Source organism: Drosophila sulfurigaster, chromosome 2R, assembly GCF_023558435.1.
Source record: "Drosophila sulfurigaster albostrigata strain 15112-1811.04 chromosome 2R, ASM2355843v2, whole genome shotgun sequence".
NCBI classification, from domain to species: domain Eukaryota; kingdom Metazoa; phylum Arthropoda; class Insecta; order Diptera; family Drosophilidae; genus Drosophila; species Drosophila sulfurigaster.
Genome location: NC_084882.1, coordinates 22220643 through 22243023, shown reverse-complemented (window position 1 = coordinate 22243023; position 22381 = coordinate 22220643). Strand labels below are relative to the sequence as shown.

Sequence of the window (22381 nt, the reverse complement as noted above, 5' to 3'; positions counted from 1 at the left end):
TGGTGTGAGTTTTGTTTGTGTGTTGATTTTTTTTTTACCATTTTCATTATTTGCAAATTTATGCGGGGTGGCAATATTGTGATTCAGTTGTTTGTTGTTGTTGTTTTTCCTCATCTCCTCCTCTCCCGTTCCGCTCATCGATTTTCGGTTTTCATGTCGAGCGATTTTTTTATGTAGATTGGCCATTATGTGGAATTAGTTTTTCTGCTGGATTTTCTCTTTTTTTGCACTCGTTGATCGCCGCACTCTGAATGAGTGTGTGTGTGTGTGTTGCGTTTTTGTGTTCTTGTGTGAGTATGTTTGAGTATTTGAGTGTGTGGCAGATAGAAATGGCGTACGCCATAAAATGTTATTGGCTGCTGTTAGTAAATGTGAGAGCATGGAATGGTTGATGGGTTTTGATGAGCCTCCATAACACTCATCCCATCCCATGCACACTAAAGCATTTATACATAAAGAGCTGAAAAATCACTACATTATTTGCTGCAATGAAAACCATTAAAAATTACCGTATTTCAAAATAGAAAACAGAATCTAATGTATTTGTAATATCATTGAAGATGAATAAGTTAATGTATAAAAGAAGAAATATTATAAAATCGATAAAAAGTAATTTTTACATTTGTATTACATTATTTGCATTATTAATTATTTTAATATTGTTCTAAGAATCTATTATAAGCTAACACAAACATATGCTATTATGTTACTTACTTAGTATATTTTCTATATAGAACGTATTTCTATATACTTTTGCTGGCTATCTAAAAATCAATCAAACTAAATACTAAATATACCACTTTTTTTTTTAATTTTTCTCATTAGATTACTAATGGTTCTAGTCGAAAATAAGCTAATAATAATAATGTCCATCAAGTACTAAGATAATCAATTAACATTGTCGTTCAAGGCTAATAATTTTTTGATCAAAAGAGGTTTTGTTCCAGTTTTTCTCTGAAAGAAATTTAATGAAAAAATAACATTTAAATATTATATAACATGCGAATTTAACTTTTGTTATATTAAAAAAAATCTAATTTTGTATAATAAATTTTAAATTAGAACAAATAAATAAATGATTTAAAAAAGTGGCGATGTATTTAAGCATTAGACTGTACATAAAAAAATGTTTATTGAAATAAAAATTTGTAATCTAAACTTGATACAATCCATGATGTTTTGTCGAATATTATTAACGAATACAATCAACAATTACTAATAAAAAAAATTATAATATAAATATAAACAAATATGTATTAATATAATAAATATATTTTCTATTTACCATTAAGAAATCATCAGTGATTGTCATTCATTTCGCCACTATTTACACAAAATTTTCCATGACTAGCACAAAAAGTAAGTACAATGACCGCAAAGGTTGCAAACAAAAATCGTTATTTTTATCAGCTGGAAATTAGGGAAACTCAAATATTTTTTAATAAATCTCTGAGTAAATATTTGCTGAATTGCTTTCGAGTCAACGCTGAGAGTTTAGATAAGCCATGACAAAGAAAGAAAGAAAGAGTGCAGAGTACAACAAAGATCAGCAACAAGAATTTAAAGTAATCTGAGACAAGTTCACATAAAATTCTATATAGGCCATAACGTTATTAATGTGTTTAATGAATCCGGCTTTAGTATACGAAATTCTCCCGCTCGTAAACCCCAAAGCAGACAAAAAAGCAATTCTTACTTTACCTCACTCCCCGTTCCCAGAATGCCAACCATAACAGACTATTGGAAAAAAACAAATGTGCTGCCAACAAATCCAATGCGTATGTTTGTGTGTGTGTGTGTGTGTGTATGTGTGTGTGTGTGTCCAAGGTGTGGGTGTGTGTGGGTGAGTATTTCGCAGTGTTTGTGGTGGTGGGCAAGGAGTTGCGCTGGACGCATAAATAGCCAGAGTCCTGGACTGAGAGGGTGGCTTCTGTCTTGGGTGATAATTTAACAACAAACGAATGCGAATGCGAATGTGAATGCGAATGCTGTTTTTGTTTGGTGTTTTACTTACTTTCGTCTTTCTTCTTTTTTTACACACTACATACACACACACACCCACCCACACACACACACACACACACACACACACACGTTCACATTCATGACACATACAGCAATGAGGCGTGGCAGGAGAATGGCTTGGTGCAAAAAGCAAGAAATACACATAAAAATATACGAGTACTCATTATGATAATACGAAAATAAATGACACTGGTGTTTATACTCATAGTGAACGGTGAGATCCGACCGACTCCTGCATCCCTATGTATCCAAAAGCAGCGGGTGACAGTCGACTGGCGACTGAACTAAAGATGGATGAGGAAGTGGCAAGTGGCAAGTTCGAAGCTAGAGCATTATGGACTATGAAGGTTGAACTGCAAATCAGGAATTTTAAGAGTAATTACTGTATTTTTATTTGAAAATGACTAGTCTGTTATTTAATATTATTAACGAGTTCACAACCCTATATATCATACTCAATGAAAGTTTTTGGTTTTTGTTATACTTTTAATCTTGTAAAATAATTATTACATTAATAAAACTTTGAAAGTTGTTTATCCTAAAATTAAAAAATTGTTACAAATAGTAATAGCAAGAATACAATTACATACTTGATGTATTACAGAAAAAATTAAATTTAAAAAAAATGGTTGACTTTTTTTAAGTTAACTTATCTTTATTATATTTGAGAGAAACCTCGACTTTGACTCAGATTTAAGACCTTTCATAGTACGAAATTGTTAGCTTAAATTATAGAGTATTCTACAGCCACTGTGGCCCTGTAGCTGTCGTAAGTCGTAAGTATCTTAAATCTGTCATTTCACAGCCTACATTAGAAAATAAAATATGCTGCTCTCTGCTCCCATTCTCTTTGCTTACATTTTGTGTCGCAGCATTGTTTCTTGTGCTGTTGGGGTATCAACCTGGATGGCATAACTAATTCAACTTTTGGCATACGCATAGACTTTTGGGGCTCGGTCTCTGCATCTAATAGGCTCATATACTTTTCGTAATCAGTTCAATTTTTTATTCGCATTTGCGCTACGTTTTCCGGCTTAGTCGGCAGTACACAAAATGGCTGACGACACTGTCCATTAGCGACATATTGTTATAGCAGGAACTGGGAGCTAGCTATTTAGGTAATCTTTTTTGATCATCAGCATGTGGGGAAATCCCTGTTAAGCTATAATGGAAAAGTGTATAAAAGCTCGTCCGACTGCAAGAGACACTATACTATATAAGAAAGTTTTCCCTCGTTTTAATGGGACAGCTGCAATTTCTGCTACAATTTTTGATTAGGTTTTTGGATTTTGAGTAAATCCGTTACATTTTCGGTCATAAAACTACACAATGCTCATTCAGGGGTCAACAATTAAATGCCATTTGCAATGAAAACACTGCAAAAACGCTTGATGACCATTGTGCATTGGTAATGAAAAATTATTTAAATGTGTCACCTATTTTGCGTGCTGGCATCAAGACGGAAAAAGGTCAAGCCGGGGCGAGGGGTCAGCCGCAGCCGGCGATTTGAATGGTCAATTGTAACCCAGTTGAAGTCCAGTCCATATTCGCATTTCGATTTCGATTGTGAAACCAATTCTCAGCTTGCAAAACAATGGAAATGGAAATCCTTTTTTTACTTGTGTCTCGTGTGCGAATCGAAATCGTTACAATTTTTGAGCATTTTTCTCTCTGTTTGTGCAGCAATAAATTTGAAAATTGCAGTCCCTGCTGCCGATATGTTGTACTATGTATGTGATCCTGACCCTTGCCACCCCTATGAACTGCTGCCTTCTTGAGCCTGCGTCTTATGCGTGACCCCGAAATTCGTATTCACGCAATTTCCGTGACACAATCACAATTTTCGCATTAATTTTAACCTCTGCCGATCCCAATGCAGGACAACGTTGACAAGGGGTCAGCTCACAGCTAACAGCTCACAGCTCTCGGCGCCGGCAACGCTCTACTTTTCAACCAATGGCCGTTGATTCCCTCTCCTACCCTCGGGCAGAGTGTGTTGGCGGCACCGCAGGGGTCAGGAAAGTGTGAAAATGTGTTACTGCCGGACAGACTGATTAGATGGCCGAGTTTTCCAGTTGACAATCGGGGTTGGGCAACGTGCTTGGCATTTTTGGCGCTCATTTCAAATTGCCAATTGCCTAAGCTTGGGATTTAATGCAGCCGCATCCTAGGGATATCATACAATGAATTCTGGATTCTGGATTCCGATTCAGAATTCGGAATTTTAGTATTGAGTCTGCCATTGTTGAAATGCATTTCCATTTCCATTGCCAGAAACCTCGACAGCGACTTAGTGGCGTTAATTTCAGGCGCATTACAAATGTAACTCGATTGTCAGACGAGGGGTTGGGGTGTCATATGAAAATGATTTGTATCATCTGTTAACTCGGAAAGTAACGTCCGAAACCATTAAAGAAAACTAATCCAGCGATTCTACTTTGGAAAGTTTTATACTTGAATAATATAAATATTATTAAATGCAAAAACTATAATTATGTCTTAGTCTATTTTATAAGTTGTTAGTATTATTTAAAATACGTTCAATTTAAATATGGTTAACACACATATTAAAGATAATATAATGCCTAAGAATTGATCAGAAGAAATTTTTGTTAATATACATTAATTTAATATTAATAAAATTTAAATTTCTTAATAAATTTTGTTGAGCAGTAAATTTTTTAAAAGTTCCTTTTTTATAAATTCAAAAGTGTTAAACGAAAATAAGGTTTTAAGTTTTCAAAACAATTTTTTTATACACTATTTTGTTCGATTTCATTCATTTTTTAAATTTTTGGTATTATAAAAAAAATGTAATTCTTTTAGTAAATTTCTTAGTTTTTTAAAAATGTATTTCTTTTATATTGGAATATTTTAAGTGTTTTATTTTTGTCAATAATTTGAACAATTTTTCAAATACACTCACTTAACCATAAATTAGCCTTTCACGTTGCAGTTTAACCCTTTTTCTACGCATTTTCCCAGTGCTTATAAATCGAGAAAACTTACTCGAACAAAAACCTAGATATAGAAAGAGAGAGACAGATCCGGCATTCCCGGAATTAAGAGAAGACCCTTTTAGGATCGAAAGCCCTAATAAAAAGTGCACAGAGTTTAATTTAACCCGTTCGTGCATGGAATGCAAAAACTTTCGCTTAAAGGGTTAAGGAAATAAATAGCAGTGGATGTAGTAGAAGTAAGGTGAGAACAATGGGCATCATAAAAAAACACAACCGTAAGATCATAAAGAAGACAAAGCGTGCAACATTAGTTGGAAACAAAAAAGTCGAGTTTCACTGGAACTCGACAAGGACACACACACACAGGAAAAGAGAAATGAACAGGACGAACCGATCGTATGCAATTTTTTCTTAATGGATGAAAGGGTTAAGAGTGCGGAACAAAAAACGGCAGCCAACAGTGCAGAAACCGATAAACCAATAATCTACCTGCTGCTTATAGCCGCCAACCGTGGCCATAAAAAACTAAATGTTTTATGGTTTTTGCGCAGCTCTAAAAAAACTGCTTTACGCGGAAGTGATTTCTCCGTGTTTGTCGCCTTGCCCGAGTCCGAGTCCTTGAACAATCATAACTAGAGCAAGCAGTCTAATGAGTACGGTAAGATATGCACGATATATCTGTATCTGTATTTTCATATGGTTCTAGCTGTATCTGCGACTGTAGCTGAATTTGTATTGTCGGAGGCGTCTTCGTCATGTTTAGCTAAGGAACTTTCTCGTGATTTTCCAGTGATTTTCATTGTTAAGCCAACGCTTAACCTCATTACCTGATGCCTTTTGGACTGTTAGCCATGCAAATACACGGGCAACCAGATACAGAGATACAGAGAGTATCTCATAAAACAGTACACGAATCCACCGGTCGACCAAGCTAGGCAATTGTCCTGCCTTTATGTGCGTTGTCCTTCACGCTTTTGTTACTTTTCAGCTACTTTTACTGCGTAACCATTACGACAAACAATCAAAATTAGAGCAACTACATATTTCGCTATGCCCATGTATCTTTGCTGTACTCTGTATCTTTTCTGTTTCTCTTGTATTTGTATTCGTGTGTCTGTTGGTCTGCTGCTCTAGTTTCCTTTTTTTAATCCTTCGGTTTTTCATGCTAAAAAAAGGATTTACGGATGTAGCTGGCTGTTTAGCATAATGTTTCTGCGAATCCTGTCTCTCTCTTGCTTTCTTAGCCAAGTGGGCGTATCCTTGCGCGAATTTGATTTATTAGTGTTTACACTAAAGTGAAACGAAAACAATATTCCTAAACATTAATATATGCATGGAATTTTAAGTGATAATATAAGGAATACAAATAATTATATGCAGAAAAAAACATTATTTCGAAATAATATTCAATGATGATACAAAGTAAACAATTCCCAAGTTGATTAACATTCCAACATTCAGAACAAATTCAATGAACAACATTTTTCCTTCTTATTTTCAAACTACAAATTATTCAGGCATTCAGTTTTTTTTTTAAGAGCTAATAGCATCAGATCTCAATTAGGTTGTGCAGTAGCCGAAGAAACCAATTTGCACTCAAGATCAAAGATCAAAAACCAAAGAAACCACACAGACAAAAAACAAATGGTTGAAAAGGGAATGAAACTGGCAAATCATCCATGGCATGAAATCAGCTTAAAAACTCAAGGTGAGGTCAGCTCAGCTCGGGGGTAAAAGTGTGCTAAAGGCAAACAAAACTAATGAGGTCTCATCTTGGAGTAGGGATTTGAATTGAGATTCTTTCAACCGCAAGATTCGCATTTGCATACGAGAATGCGATATCTTAACCACCACCATTGCCTTGGGGGGGGAACAAAGCGTGCCGGGCTTAAGGAACTGTTGACATCGGCTGGACAAAGGTTATTGAAAAGCCAGCATATCATTTGCATATAGAACCCTCAGCAATTAGAGGATCGTTATCAAGGCGATGATCAATTAAAAGGTCAAGTGTGTCATCGCTAAACATGTGCAAACTTGCGATGCGAAGGGTCAGTTCGTCAAGACGTTAGGATAGGGATTGGAAAGGCAGCGGATTAAGAAACATTTGTTATGGATTTGCGACAATTTTACATAACACATTCCGAGGATCAGCGGCTCCACACACACCCGCGCCCGCCTTAAGCAGCGTTAATCACATGATCAAGACTGGATCAGGATCACAGAGGTTGATCCTGATCCTCCTCGCGTAATGTTGGATTATGCCGTCGTCCGGTCAACATCTAAATCGCTTTTAAATCTAGGCTCTGTTTTGTTGCTCTAGTTTCCCAGCAGCCGTGGCGGATCTTCGGATGCCGGATTAATGAACGCGGTCCGTGGCAAAGTCCGCGGTCAGGTAGCTAGTCCCTTAAGCCTTTTTCTTCAGTGCCTCGCAAATCCGCTGCAAAGTCCGGTCTGCACCGCTAATCCGGTTGACGACGTCAATGATGCACACTTTGCCCGGCATGTTCATACTCCTGCCTCGGCTACCTGTCTCTTTGCACAGCTCACACACCCACACAAGCAAAGATAATCTGCCTTGCATATGTAGAGCACGCAGAATGTCCTGGCACATCCTCCTATATTTATTTGGATATTGTCAGCGTTTTGTTTGCATTTTGGGCAATCGTTTGTTTTGTAAATATTGCCAACAAATTTCATTTGACAGACAAACTTATTTATCTTGTTCATACTCATATTTCGGCACATTAAAAGTCATCATACTCTACAACCACATGCACATTTTCCCAATATCACATGTACTTGTTATAGCTAAATTCGTAATATTATAGAATTTTAAATTGTTACAATTGATCCTGAATTTTTAAGTATATATATTTTAGTTATCAACGATTTGTCTGCAAAGTAATTATATTTTCCCAAAGCTATTAGAGTGGCTCATAGACGGATTTCTAGAATTTTATTCTAAGGCATAATTTTAACAAAATTATAGAAAATGTAGAATTTATTCAGTAGATGGATTTCTATTCTAAAATTTTCTATGTAACTGATTACCAGTTTTTTTTTCTTATAAAAATTTTAATTTCGTGATATGCGCTAAGTTTAAAATAAAATACTTTAATACTACCCATTGAAATAACTTATAAGTTGTATAAAATATTGACCTTACAAATACACACTTTTCAAGAATTTTTGAATTTTTTAATACACTTTTTAAATTAATTACACGAATGCCTTTAACACGATACGGAGAATTTACTCAGAAACCACAACCTCAATATAAATTAAGTGATTTCTGCCAAACAAAAGAGCAAAACATTTGAAAGCGAAAGCACAAGAGTTATAAAAGTCTTTAAGGCATCTAGAACTTCGTAGCTAACAGTTTATGCAGCGCATGTTGCATGCTTCGTGTTACTTTCATCAGTTGCAGTTCACACACAACTTCATAATGAACGCCAGCTTTAAGTTGCTTAACTGCCGACACAGCCCGAAGGCGTCAATGCCCAAAATATTTGTGGGCGCCACATCCCACTCAACAAAGGTGCAGTGGCAATGCACCGTGGAGCCAAAGAATGGAGCCTAGAGGGATGCGATGGAGCCAGGGAGCAACAGACGCATAAGACCAAAAATCAATAATCAATAATGAAGGGAATATTTGGCAAAAAATAAATGAGCGGACAACTGCGGCAGCTGCGAGTCTAAACTGCAACAAATACAGCGCGTGGCCAAAAAGGATGCACATTAGAGACTCAACTCCAGGACGAAGAGAGCAAGCGACGAGCGGGAGAGAGAGAGAGACATAGACAGAGAGCGAGAGCAAGAGCGAAAGCGAGGACTTGTGGAGGCAGCGACCAGTCGCCATAGGCTGTTTTTGGGGTTGGGGCATATTTCACTCGAATGTTGTTGAGTGTATTACAGTCCCGTTTTGAGTGAATTGTTTTTACCGTTGTAATTGAGCGAAACGAGCGCATCCCCTCACGCTCTCGGTCACAATACATCCAACTCGGCTGCTGGCGGCTGCTGTGCGTGCGTTTTTGCTCTGAGTGAGTATGTGTGCGTTTTTGTGTGTGCGCGTGAGTGTTTTGTGTTCGTTTTGTTGTGTGTTTTTGCTTTTGTGCATGCACTTTTCACATTTGTTTCTTTGCATTTTGAGCTCTTCTGCACTATGCGGAGATTTTTAGCTATGACTATTGCCAGTTGAGTAGGAATTCGTGTCAGTCGTGCTCAGTGCCTCGCATAAGCCGAACGTTGCTTAGGAGCAGTCACAGCAGCATCCGCAAAACAACCGTATCACAAAAATCACAAAAAGGACGACTAGTGAAACGAAAACGAAACCAAAAACAACAAATTGCTCTTAAAAAAATAAGCTTAAAATCCAACACAAGCAAATGAACTAGTGAATGTGTTAAATGCTCTATAATAATAATTAAACAATAGCGCAGGATTTGAAAATTAGAAAACAGCCTTTAATCAGGTATTTCGCACATGCGCGAACTTGGCATACAAAAAAACGAAAAAAACAACAAACTAAAAAGCAAAAGCCAAAAAAATAGATAAAAACGACAAAAAAGGAGCAGCCACTAACACACCAACACACAACCTCCCAACTGCGTGCGCGTGTGCGTGAGTGTGTGAGTGCGTGTGTTTTTTGTTTCGCACGCACATTTATCGTCGTTTTGTTGAGTTTAACGGTGCCGCGGTCAAGTGTAGAAGAGAGCGCGAGAGCCTCCGGTTCCCGATTACCGAATCCCGAAAATTTTGGAGATTTATCTGCAGTGCTGTCGCCCAAGGTATGTAAATAATACGCTTTACTCTGATTAATTATAAAATCTATGCATGTTGTTGTTATTTAGCTAATTGCAACTTTAGTAAATAATGAGCGAATATAATAGATTTACTATTCGCTTGTTGTTTGCCCTTTCGAGGCTCGCCAGCTGTGCTTCACATAAACAAATAAACAAAATTTGTAATTTGCTAAAGCTTCAAAATAGTGCGAATTTCGAGAGAATACCGCAAATAACAAAATGTTGAGGCATAACAAAAATCATAAATCCCGTTTTAATTGTTCTCTGTGGGCATTTCAAATATTTATGTATATAATCCAGATGAATTGAAAACAATTTAACTCCAAAAATTATTTAATAACAATTATTGTTTTGGCTGTGTTAATTACCGAAAAGAGCTCTACATAGTATTTATACATAAGTAGATTTTAGTATTAACAGAATGACGCGTCTTATTATTTTTTTGCTTTCTTTGCTATTCCCAATTCCCTAGTTGATGGTTGGTGTTCCTCTTTTTGTTGTCGTTTGCTTCTTTTTGCGTCTAACCTTAGAGACACACTCACTATTGCACACACACACACACAAACACACTCAGATAATTTGCTGAAAATGCAACGGCAAAAATTCTTAAACAATATTTCAAAATCTGTCTGGCTTTTAGCCGATCTAGCGAACTTGTTTTTTGCCCGTGCAGTTTGCTAGATCCCGCCGCAACAGGCACGCCTCCCCCCCAGCCCGCTGTGTCCCTGTCCAAGAACGACCCCAGTCCGCCCCTGTTCAATTCACTCGTCGTTGCCGTTGCCGTTGCCTGGCAGCTAATTTTATTTGTTTACATGTCCGACGACTGCTTGTTGTATTTTTTGCCCGCCTTTCTTACTCGCCGCCTCGTCTCAGACTTTTTAGCAATTTCTTTTGAATTTCTTTTTTAATATTTTAATTTTAGACATGCAACTATAATTCAAAGTCAACGTTGCAATTTTTTAATGCCTGTCTCGTTGTTCGCTTTTCGCTTTTTGCTTTTCGCCTGCCAAATTCTACGTGTTGCTCTTTTTCCTCTTTGTCGAATAACGCTATGCTCTTGAGAATTCTTGTAATGAATTATACAAAAAAAAAATACTATTTTACATTTTTGTGTATTTTAAAAAATCCCAATAGATAATGAATTTCATTTTATGTGAAGTTAAAATTCTGATATAGACAGTTATTTTAAAGTTGTTCAAAATTCTTTTAGGATATAATTAACATTTTTAAATGAATTAAAAACTGATTAATTTGAAAATGGTTTTTATAATTATGATAATTGCTAGTCGAGCAATTCTGTTAAATGTATTATATTTTTTTCGAAATCATTTTCTTTTTTTGTTGGCAACAAATGCTAAAATGATTGTCAGCTGTTTTAGTACACGTTTAATGTTCGCTGACAATAGAACGTGGCACAAATCGAATGGATGAGTTACGATTTAAGTATGACGGGCATATCCGAAATATCTGAAGGCATCTTCTTTAAATGTGCTCGTTGGCATTGAAAGCTCCTCTCTCACCCTAGCACAGATTCCATGCGGCGTTCTTTAAAAACATGCAAACACACATATTGTACTCTATATACACATGCATATCCTATAAACAAAAAGATGTTCTAGCAACAACACGAAGAACAACAACAATAACTAAATATAAATAATTTTTTATAATGCACATTCATCTAGTGCAGTTTGTGCATCCCGCATCTCTGCGCTCCGCTCCGCAAAAACCGCTGCTGATGCCGTTGCCATTTTACAACAAAAACATTTTTTGTGGCGCATTTTCTGCGTCTGAATTTTCCATTTTTGCCATTTTCATGATATTTTTACAAAGGGGGTGGCGAGTGGGCTGTTGGGGGGTTGGTTGCTTGGTTGGCCAAACGACTAGCACATGTTTAGTTTACTTTGCAGTTTGCAGTTTCGGTTGCGTTGCATTCACACTCGTTTCCCATATCCCCCTGCAGCATGCCTCCCCCTCGTGCCCACCTCCCGACTGCTGCTGCTGCTGCTCCTGCCCCCCTCATCCGCCTGCCTGCTTCATCCACAGAGTGGCATGTAGCCGGCGTAATATTAATTTTACACTTGGCCTTTAGTTTTTGCCTTTGTTGTTCTTGTTTCTGTTGTTGTTGTTGTTGCTGTTGTTGTTGGGTGTGCAAAAAAGCAGACAAGTTGCAAGCGCTGCACTCTTTGTTGCTGCTGCACGGCACTGACAAGCCAATTAATTTGGGTTCTTAAAAATATCACTAGCTAAATTAAATAAATATGCTAAGCACATTATACAATATACTTATTATTTTGTTTTGTTTTTGTTGCTTTTACTGCTCTCGTATTGAGAGGAAAACTTGTGCAGCGCAAATTTCCTGAACCATCAATTATGCATAAGTACGGCTATGATTATTGTAGATATTTCAGCTACCAGGCAACGCTAAACACCCTCCCCCCCATCCCACACACACACACACACTCTTGTTGTATAGCACTCTGCTGACGTTTTGCGTTTTTAATAATATTTACTTAAAAGCACAAACAATTGGCCAAAAATGCGCCAATTGCAGTGAAATTTGCAATAGGCAAAAACAAAAACCAAAAAAGGAACCGCAAAAAAAAATATAGAATAATAATAGCTTTATTTGAAAACTACGCAAATCGCGTAGGAGAAAGGATGGCGAGGGGAAGAAAGGCGATGGCAAGCTGTTCAGTAATTGGAGAACTCTTTAAAAATGCATTTGAAAATTTGCACAAATCTCAATGCAAATTAATTTGAAATGTTTAAATTGAAATTAAAATGTGTTTCATGCGAAAAATAGCAAGGGCATTGAAAATAATTGATGTTTATAGAAACCATGTGAAAAATAAAAGTAAACAAATATTATAGCATTTTTTATTCATGGACCATTAAGTTAAAAAATATGATTTTAAAAAACTTCAAACATTTTTGAGTATTATTGGAATTTTTAATTGTCCGAAATTAAAAAATAAAATCCAAATAAAAAACTATTTTGTATACGATTTTTGCTCATCGTCTATTTGTGTGCGATGATGGCGCGGTTAGATTTTTGGAATGCACAAAATAAATCGCTGAGCATATGTAAAAATATTAAGTAACTATTAAACGTGTAATGTCCAAAGGAAATAGAATTGATACTCGTAATGCAGCTGTTGGTCATTCTTTTAGCAAAATACAGACGACATTAGCGCAAATGTTGCGTCCCGCTCGAAAGAAAGGGAAAGGTAGATAGATTAAGCACTGATCCTGTTGCCGACAATTAACTTAAATCCTTTTGCTTTTTATTATTAAACGCGAAACGCGTCTACCGTGAAGAAGACGGCTTTGTGGATTTACAGGTCTAAGGACTGCGCCTTCCCGCCTAAATCCCGTCTTCTGGGCACTTTGATCCACGCTGATTAACTTTAATCCAGTGCGAGGGGAAAATTTCGTAGCATTTTGCGCATTTCGCGTGTTCGCGTTCTAATCTGCATAGCTTAAGCTCTCTGTGCCCGGATCAATCCAAATCCGCATATTCAAATGTGCGTAATTTTTTCTTTCCTACTTTTTGGTCTGGCTTTTGTTATTGGTCGCGTTCTCTAATCCAGCTTGAATGGGATCAAGGAGCGAAGTCGCGAGCTCGCGACCTCGCGATACCTGACTTTCGGCTCACCTTTTTTCCCCGTCTAATCCCTTGACGCGTGCGTCGTCTACCTAAGCCACACACATGCAACGCATGCAACGCTGCAACGTGCATATAAGCCAAAAGTATTTTGCAATCATCAGTCAGTCGCAAGTTTGTTTCTACAGCGTGCAGACGCATTCAAGCAACACCATCATCATCATCATCATCATCACCAGTTTAGATCATCCACATAACATTTGGAATATATATAGTATCAAAACCAGCACGAGTATCGAATAGGTGAGCACGCCAGGATACGAAATATACAATTTCCACGTTCAGTATTAGCCATTTTGTTGAGCCTCGGCAAAAGCACTCACTAAACGCCTCATCCCTTACGGTTGGAGTAGGGTGGCATTGGCACGATTAGGGGTGGCAAAAATAAAAATAGAAGCAAAAAGAAAAACGCTAAAAAAACGCAGATATAACACCAAAAAAAAAAACCTGACGCAGGCGCAGTTAATAACGATTTGTTCTCCCTCTCTCTTGATTGCAGCCGTGAGTATTAACAGCAGCCCAAGATGCAGAACTGGGAGACGAGCACGGCGTCGGCCAACTATGAGCAACACAATGCCTGGTACAGCAGCATGTTTGCCGCCAACATCAAACAGGAGCCCATGTCGCACCATCAACAGCAGCCACAACACGAGAGCAACAACAGCAATGCCAGCAGTCCAAGGCAATCGCCACATCTGCCCAGCACTCAACTGGAGCAATATCTGAAACAGCAACAGCAGCAACATCAGCAGCAGCAGCCCATGGATACGCTGTGCGCAGCGGCAATGACGCCATCGCCCAGCAATAACGATCAGAACAGTCTGCAACACTTTGATGTCACACTGCAGCAGCAACTGTTGCAGCAGCAGCAATACCAGCAACACTTCCAAGCTGCACAACACCAGCAGCAGCAGCAGCAACATCATCATCTCGGATTAGGAGGCTTCAATCCGCTAACCCCGCCAGGATTGCCCAATCCCATGCAACACTATTACGCCAGCAACATGCGTCCCAGTCCACAGCCAACACCCATAGCAACAGCGGCAACATCAGCTGGTGTTGCAGCCACACTGCAAACTGGGGACAAATTGCAGGCGCTCACACCTCCCATGGATGTGACACCACCAAAATCACCGGCCAAGTCCCAGCAATCGAATGGTGCGGAGCCAGAGAAGGAACACGATTTGATGTCCAATTCCAGTGAGGACATGAAGTACATGGCCGAGTCCGAGGATGATGATACCAACATCCGCATGCCCATCTACAATTCGCATGGCAAGATGAAGAACTACAAGTGCAAGACATGCGGAGTTGTTGCCATCACCAAGGTGGACTTTTGGGCACACACACGCACCCACATGAAACCGGACAAGATTCTACAGTGTGCCAAGTGTCCGTTTGTCACCGAGTTCAAGCATCATCTGGAGTATCACATTCGCAAGCACAAGAACCAAAAGCCCTTCCAGTGCGACAAATGCAGCTACACATGTGTCAACAAATCCATGCTCAACTCGCATCGCAAGTCGCACAGTTCGGTGTATCAGTATCGTTGCGCCGACTGCGACTATGCCACCAAATACTGCCACAGCTTCAAGTTGCATTTGCGCAAATATGGTCACAAGCCCGGCATGGTTCTGGATGAGGATGGCACACCGAATCCCTCGCTTGTCATCGATGTCTACGGCACTCGCCGAGGTCCCAAGAGCAAGTCCATCTCGGGAAGCAGCTCCAGCTGCAGCGGATCCAGCAAGCGCAGCAGCAATGCCGCCGCAGTTGCTCAACAGCAGCAGCAGCAGCAGTCCGTGGTTGTTCCCGTGACAGCAGCAACATCACAGCTTTCGGCAGCACTTCAAGGATTCCCCTTGCATTCCACAACAACAGTTGCTCCACCGCCTCCAGCAGCAGCAGTCCCAACAGCAGTAGCCACTCCTGTGGCAGCCATTTCGCCACCATCGCCGGCCAAGAGCGTGGCCAGCCAGGAGCGTGAACAGCCTCCGAGTCTGCCCAGTGCTTTGCTGCCGCCATTGGCCAGTTTGCTGCAACAGAACCACAACATGGCCTTTTTCCCCTACTGGAATCTCAATCTGCAGATGCTTGCCGCCCAGCAGCAGGCCGCCGTTCTGGCCCAACTGTCGCCACGCATGCACGATCAATTCCAACAGCAGCAGCACCAGCAACAGCAGCAGCAACATCTGCACCAACAACACGAGCAAACCGCACAGAGCGATAACGAAGAAGACGACGACCAGGACGATGATTTTGAGCGCAAGTCAGTGGACTCGGCAATGGATCTGTCCCAAGGCACACCTATCAAGGAGGAGATGCTGCCACACAGCAGCCACATGAATCACATGGCCATGAATCTGAAGATCAAGGACGAGGATACACCATTGATCAGCAGCAGCACAGCGTCACGCCGCAAAGGACGCGTGCTGAAGCTCGACACACTGTTGCACCTCAAGTCTGCCGCCATGTCATCACCGGAACAGCCTTTAAAGCTGCCCACCGCCTCGTCACCCATTGCCGGCAGCAGCGCCGTCAAGCAGCTGGCCGATGATCCATGCTCGGGTGCCAGTTCGGCTGATGAGTCGATGGAAACCAGCCATGTGCCACAGGCAAACACCAGTGCCAGCTCAACAGCATCCAGTTCGGGCAACAGCTCCAATGCCAGCAGCAATGCAGCACCGCCAGCCACTGCCTCCGTCTCCGTGTCGAGCTCAGCGTCTGTTGTTGCCGCCACTGCCACAGCCACAGCCACAGCCTCCGTCTCCAGCTCATCCTCATCCACGGGCAGCAGCAGCGCCATCAGCAGCAACAGCAACAGCTCGCCGGCCATCTATGAATGCAAGTATTGTGATATTTACTTCAAAGACGCTGTGCTCTACACCATCCACATGGGCTACCACAGCTGCGACGATGTCTTCAAGTGCAACATGTGCGGCGAGAAATGCGACGGACCCGTCGGACTCTTCGTGCACATGGCTCGCAATGCCCACTCCTAAAGCAGAGGCCCATCACACACAATTGTTATTCTTATTATTATTAACCTATTTCGTTGCCCAGAATTGTAAATATTCGTAATTTTAGTTTGATTTTGTTGTCAAGAATTGTAAATAACGCCTAAAAACCCATACAGCAAACTAACACTAGACATAAGCCCTAATCACAACTCAATGTGTAATCTCTAACTAACCCCAATTCTCACTTCTTTCCTCAATCTTATTTCTAAATTTCCGTATTATTTAGTTGATCAACCAAACGAATGTCGCGAACCGAACAAAAAACCCTGAAAAAGGTTTAAAAAATTCTCATGCATATAAGCCTTACTTTAAGCTCTCAGTTCTTAAGTCAAGCCAAGTCAGCAAAGAGTCCAAAGTCCAAAATCGAATTCTAAAGCAAAGATTAGTGTATTATTTAATTTTGTACGAAAAAAAAAAAAAAAATGTTTAGTCTTAAAACAAAAACAAACAACGACACCTCAGCGCTATTTCCTTTGGTATTCTCAGTATTTTGTTAGTCTAATTTCACTTTTAAGTTTAACAATAATCAAATAAATAAACGCACACAATTACAAACAAAAAACAAAATTTTTATTTTTATATTATTTTATTTTATTTCTATTTGAACTCTGCAATTCTTTCTGGCATAATGACAATATTTTCGATATTGAATAGATCAAAAGGAAGTACAAATCTAGAGATTTTATACCAAGCCCACAACAATTTTATTACATTTTATTATAGCATACTAATAACAAATATTTACAAAAAAAAGAAGAAAAATTAACGCAATCTGAGCGAATGGATCAAAATTAAATTAGTTTCGATATATTTAAGTAAAAGCCCAGTGCGAGGAATCCCATTTATTGAAAACAATTGTATAGATTAGTTCCTAAATGTTTTTATGTAATATATATTTAGAACATATAATAAAGAACAATATACTTATGATATAATATACAAATTATTATTCTATTCGAAATATGATTAATGATTGAGTCACAAAATGCCGGCTTTAGGAGAATGGGAAAACTGCTCCATCATCTGCTAAACGATCAAACTATTAAGTGCGGGCTAGCCAAAGCAAATTGTACCAACAAGAGACTCTGTAGATCTCACAAAGGTCTAGGAATTTCTATTGATCGATTACTGGTATTTTGCGTGTAAACGGAAAGAAAAGGAAATGATATAATAATGAAAAACGCATAAGCACGCGCATGGGGAAACGCCTTATACATGAAGAAGCGAGGGATCGATCGAGTATTGAGGATCGAGGATTGTTCGGGGAGTTCGTCACACGCACTTCGGATCGACGACGTCAACAACAACTGTCGCGTGCTCTTGAGTGGAAATTACTTTTTCTTTTTCCGTCCCTTAAACGCAGTTTTCTTGCTGAGTTTTTGAGCATTTTATAAATAGGTTTTTCAGCTTCTTTGCCATTGGCTGCAGCATTTTTGGAGTGGGGATAAATGAATATTTCAAATATTTGTTCATTAAATAATTTTCAATTTTCATTCGAAAGAAATATCGTTTTTCCTCATTAAAAATTATGCAGCCAAAGCATAATTGATATTTATGAGACACTGGAAATTATGGGACTGCACATTGATGGTGGTCTTGAGTAATAATACAGTTAAAGCTTAAGATCGCATCTGATATTCGATTTTGCATATCCTTTTAGTCGAAGTCAAGAGCAGACTCCTGATCATTTGACCGCACTTAAATAGCTAATAACTCAATGGACTTTCATCATTTTGGCTTGTGGCACACACAAGCGACTTTCAAGATGTTTATCTGGCCAAGCAGGACCCTAACCTTATTGTGCTACCTAAAGATCCTTGCAATCGTCTCTTATCTCGGCTTGTGGTCTTGTTCTGCCATCCTTGCGGCCCTTTGTTCGGGCCACAGACAAAAAACTCTGCGCTCACAAAGAAGTAAAGAATCTGGTTTGTTAAGTGGAACTAGCCGGGGTCATTCAGGATATCCAACTGTTTGAAATGCTTGTTCGACTGACTGCTGACCATTTGAAAGGTGTAATTTGGGTTTCTCATCTATGCCATGAGTTCAGTTTTTTGTTTTCTTCTCGTCTCCCCTTATTCTCTTGACAGCTGTTGCTCATTTTGCACCTTTTGGTCCTATTCTATTATTTTTCTGTGATTTTTTTAAAGCTTATTGCAGAGATCGAAGTTAAAATTCCGAGTGTATGTAAGAGTATTTAGTTCTATATGAAATTTTAAGTAGCATTATGTTAATGAAACTTATGTAGTATATATATAATATATGTATATATAAAAATCACTCTTAAAGAGACATTTAGAGCTTGTTTAGCAGCTCAAAGAAATAGGAAAGTGGTAAGTTGTTTTCTGAAATAAGACTGTCTAGCTATATTTGAACACTATACGAAGTGAGTTTGTCATCTACTTCACACCAAAATGTTGTGTGCAGTTGGATGTATGTGTGTGTGTGTGTGTGTGGAATGCATCCATTTTGTAGTTACCCTTCATGCTTATTTCGTTTGGCTTATCCGACAATCTACATAAGAACCGCAGCAGCCAGCACACAATGGTAAACATGAAAGTATTATTAATGCCACGGAAAAATCTCCCACAGGGCTGAACATAAAATAGGTATTTACAATAGAACCACCCCCAGAACTATCAACAACATTGAAGGCTACAAAAAATCAGCAGTGCACACGCCATATTGAATGCACACATACATACATATATGTACACACATGTATTGAGTTGCCGTTAGAATTAAAGTGAGAGTGGGAGCGGGAGTTGGAGTTAAAGTTGGGCTGCTTTGGTGTTCGGTTGGGATGTGAGTAGCCATTTTTAGACGCTGTCCGTCTAAAAATAAGCCAAGTAGCAATTCCAAAATAATTCGAGGCTGTTCGAAGTTGGTTCGAAAAGTGTTACAAGGTTTTTCACTATGCCAAAACTGGCAATGCGCTGCATGGGCTGCGACGAAAAAAGGGGGTTAATAATGTACAGGAGTTGAGGGGTGGGAGAGAGATATATTAGACTGACTGTGAGTGCATGGTGTGTGGGTGTTTAGTTGATTGATACACGCAAGGGTGCCGTAAAAAGCCATCGATACGCACTCACACACACACTTGCACACATGCTCATAACTATTCTTGACCATAGACCATGAGGCGCTACTCTTACCCTGCGTGCTGAACACGATGCCCTTATCCTTATCAAACAGTTGTTGTCTGAAGTCGATGAGCTGTTGATTGCCATTTCTCTCTCTCTCTCCCTCTCTGTCTTTGGCGCCCACATTAGGAACTGCCACACGAATAAATTGTTCAGTTTTACGCATAATCATTACCAAAAACTGCACCATGAACCAGCATCTGTGGCCAATTATAGACCTTGCTGCTGATCCCGAGCGTGACGTCATGTCGGCACCTAAGATGGCCACTTTCATCCTCTCTGAGTTACGTCCTCACCCTCACACGCGTCGAAGGATTTGCTGAATAGCCGATAATTTATTTCTGTAAACAATTTTCACTGGAATTGCGCACGCTCGCCCGCCTGCCGCCAACAACTTTTCCTTTCCTCGACCAGTCCAACAGCTGACCAAGGTCCGCTGGTTGAGCACTCCTATGTGGTAGGTGGAACAAATTTTTAAGTAGGCGCTGCTAACAAGCAAGACAACAAAAGATAAACTGCTCCTCAACCAGGTGATTGTTTTGGCATCATCTAAATTATCGCATTTCTCTAGCAGATCAGCCATATTATATTAAATATCCCATAAATCTTAAGTTAAAAAATTTATGATTTTTTTTAAATCAAAATTTCTATTCCTTGAAAAGTAAAATGCTCTTTACTCCCAATATTTTTGCAACTTACATTAAATAATAACCTTAGTTATACAAAAACGATTTTCCACGAAAAACTACCTCCATAAACAGAGCTTTCGTTCCAAAACCAATTGCAAACATGTTTAATGAGAGATATGCTAAACTGTATAAAATCAGAAAATTGTGTGACATATAAATAGGATTCGAGTGATTGATAGTTTCAGTTTAGTTTTAATGATGGTAGTGCTTATAATCTACAAGTGATGGCAAATAAAAAGTAAAATATTTCAGATATCCGAGAGTAATATTATACTTAACACTTTCTTCATAATTTAAATATTTAAAATGCATAATTATCTACTTCAAAACTTAAATGGTTAATATTTTTTTTACTTACAAAGTGTATCAGATACTCTGAAGAATATGTACTTATATTTATCTATCTATTATACATATTATTTACAATTCAATAGGTTGTCAGTGAACACTTTCTTTCCTGGTTCGCAAACATTACTAATTTTCCGGTTTGGGGAACTTGGCATGACTTCCACAATTTATACGTGCATATAGTCCAATTCAACTCTTATCAAAGTAATGACTTTGTATAGCAACACAAATGAAAACAAATATGATTCACAAAACAAGTAAGAAAGTTACAGTCAAGTCCGCTACCCATTTTTAGTAAAGGCAAAATATTGCAGTATTATTTTCAAAATATACCGAAAATACTAAAAATCCTAAGAATATACCAAATGGTATGTTTGGTATATCGATATAGTACACCATTCAAAATATACCATAGACGGCACAATGGACCAGATTGTCGGCCAAAGCAACTAAGAGCCCTATTAAGTATGCGTTCTTGCCCATACAAAAGTATTTCTTTAATAACTTCCACAATTTTCCAAATTTTTAGGAATCATAACTACTATAGTTATTATTGTATATACCAAAATTCGCAACTCTAGCTTTAAAATTACTCTTGTTATTCGATTTTTTTAAATTGCGAGGGCGGAAGTGGGCGTGGCAAAAATTTGAAACAAACTTGATCTGCGTGCAAACATAACAAATCCTGTCGAGAATTATATATAGCTCTATCTCTTATAGTCTCTGAGATCCAGTGTTTCATACGGACGGACAGACGGACATGGATAGATCGTCTCAGCTGTTGACGCTGATCAAGAATATATATACTTTATAAGGTCGGAGATGCCTCGTTCTACCTGTTACATACTTTTCCTGCCGGTACAAAGTTATAATACCTTAGCGGGTATAAAAAATGCTAAAAATTGTTTATTGTTTAAAGCATTATTTGTTCAACGAGTTTAAAACACCTATAGAAATCAACCAACAGTCAGTTGTATTTAAATTTAAAGGTTGAAATTAAGAAACCCAATAATCGCAGCTTCGGATATAATAAGTAAACAGTTTAACCCGCAGCATCCTCCACACATATTATTATGCATACATTTTTTTTTTCAATTACAAAATTCAATTGATTTAAATTAAGAAATTAATTAAAATCACTTTCAGATTGAACTGAAAAAAAAGGTTCTTATAGCCTTTTTCCACTGCCACTCAGTTCTTTTACGTTTCGAACCAACTTTTTTCTTATTGTTGAATGTATTGTGCATATATTATACATGCACTAGACTGCATTCGATAACCAATCGGAGTCATAGCCATTTTTTTTTTTGTTTAGACAGAGGCGTTTAGATAAGAAAGCTTTTAACAGTTCGACAATTTTGTGTCGCTATTATTTCTTAAGGTTACACGGCAAGCAGACCTGTTCAAAAGAAGTTGTCGTGTTATTTATCCGCTTGAATGGTCAAAATGAAGGCTCTATTATTTTATTTGTTCTTAAGCATAATTAATACGAAAAGTGTTCTCATACATCAAGACTGTGGGTGTGATCTAGTCGGCATATCAAAAGTTCTTGCAAACTGTTCGAATCGTACTAATATTGACTTTAAATGTTTATCGGAATCTCGGCCGTATTCAATATTATTACAAAACAATAATTACTCAATGATGCCATTCGAAATATATCAGTATAATTTTAACGAAACTCGGCTACTTGATTTTTCGCGCAACCTAATTGAACATTTGCCTGACAA

General features: G+C 38.5%; 1 protein-coding gene across 1 annotated transcript; it reads left to right on the top strand.

The window, feature by feature from the left end:
- The first annotated feature begins 9199 nt into the window (after window positions 1-9199).
- Window positions 9200-16749, top strand: LOC133836623 (protein hunchback). The gene is made up of 2 exons (XM_062267207.1): window positions 9200-9772; window positions 13954-16749. Exon 2 carries the CDS (start codon window positions 13979-13981, stop codon window positions 16454-16456), a length of 2478 nt encoding a protein of 825 aa, XP_062123191.1. The 5' UTR covers window positions 9200-9772; window positions 13954-13978; the 3' UTR covers window positions 16457-16749.
- Window positions 16750-22381: the final 5632 nt, after the last annotated feature.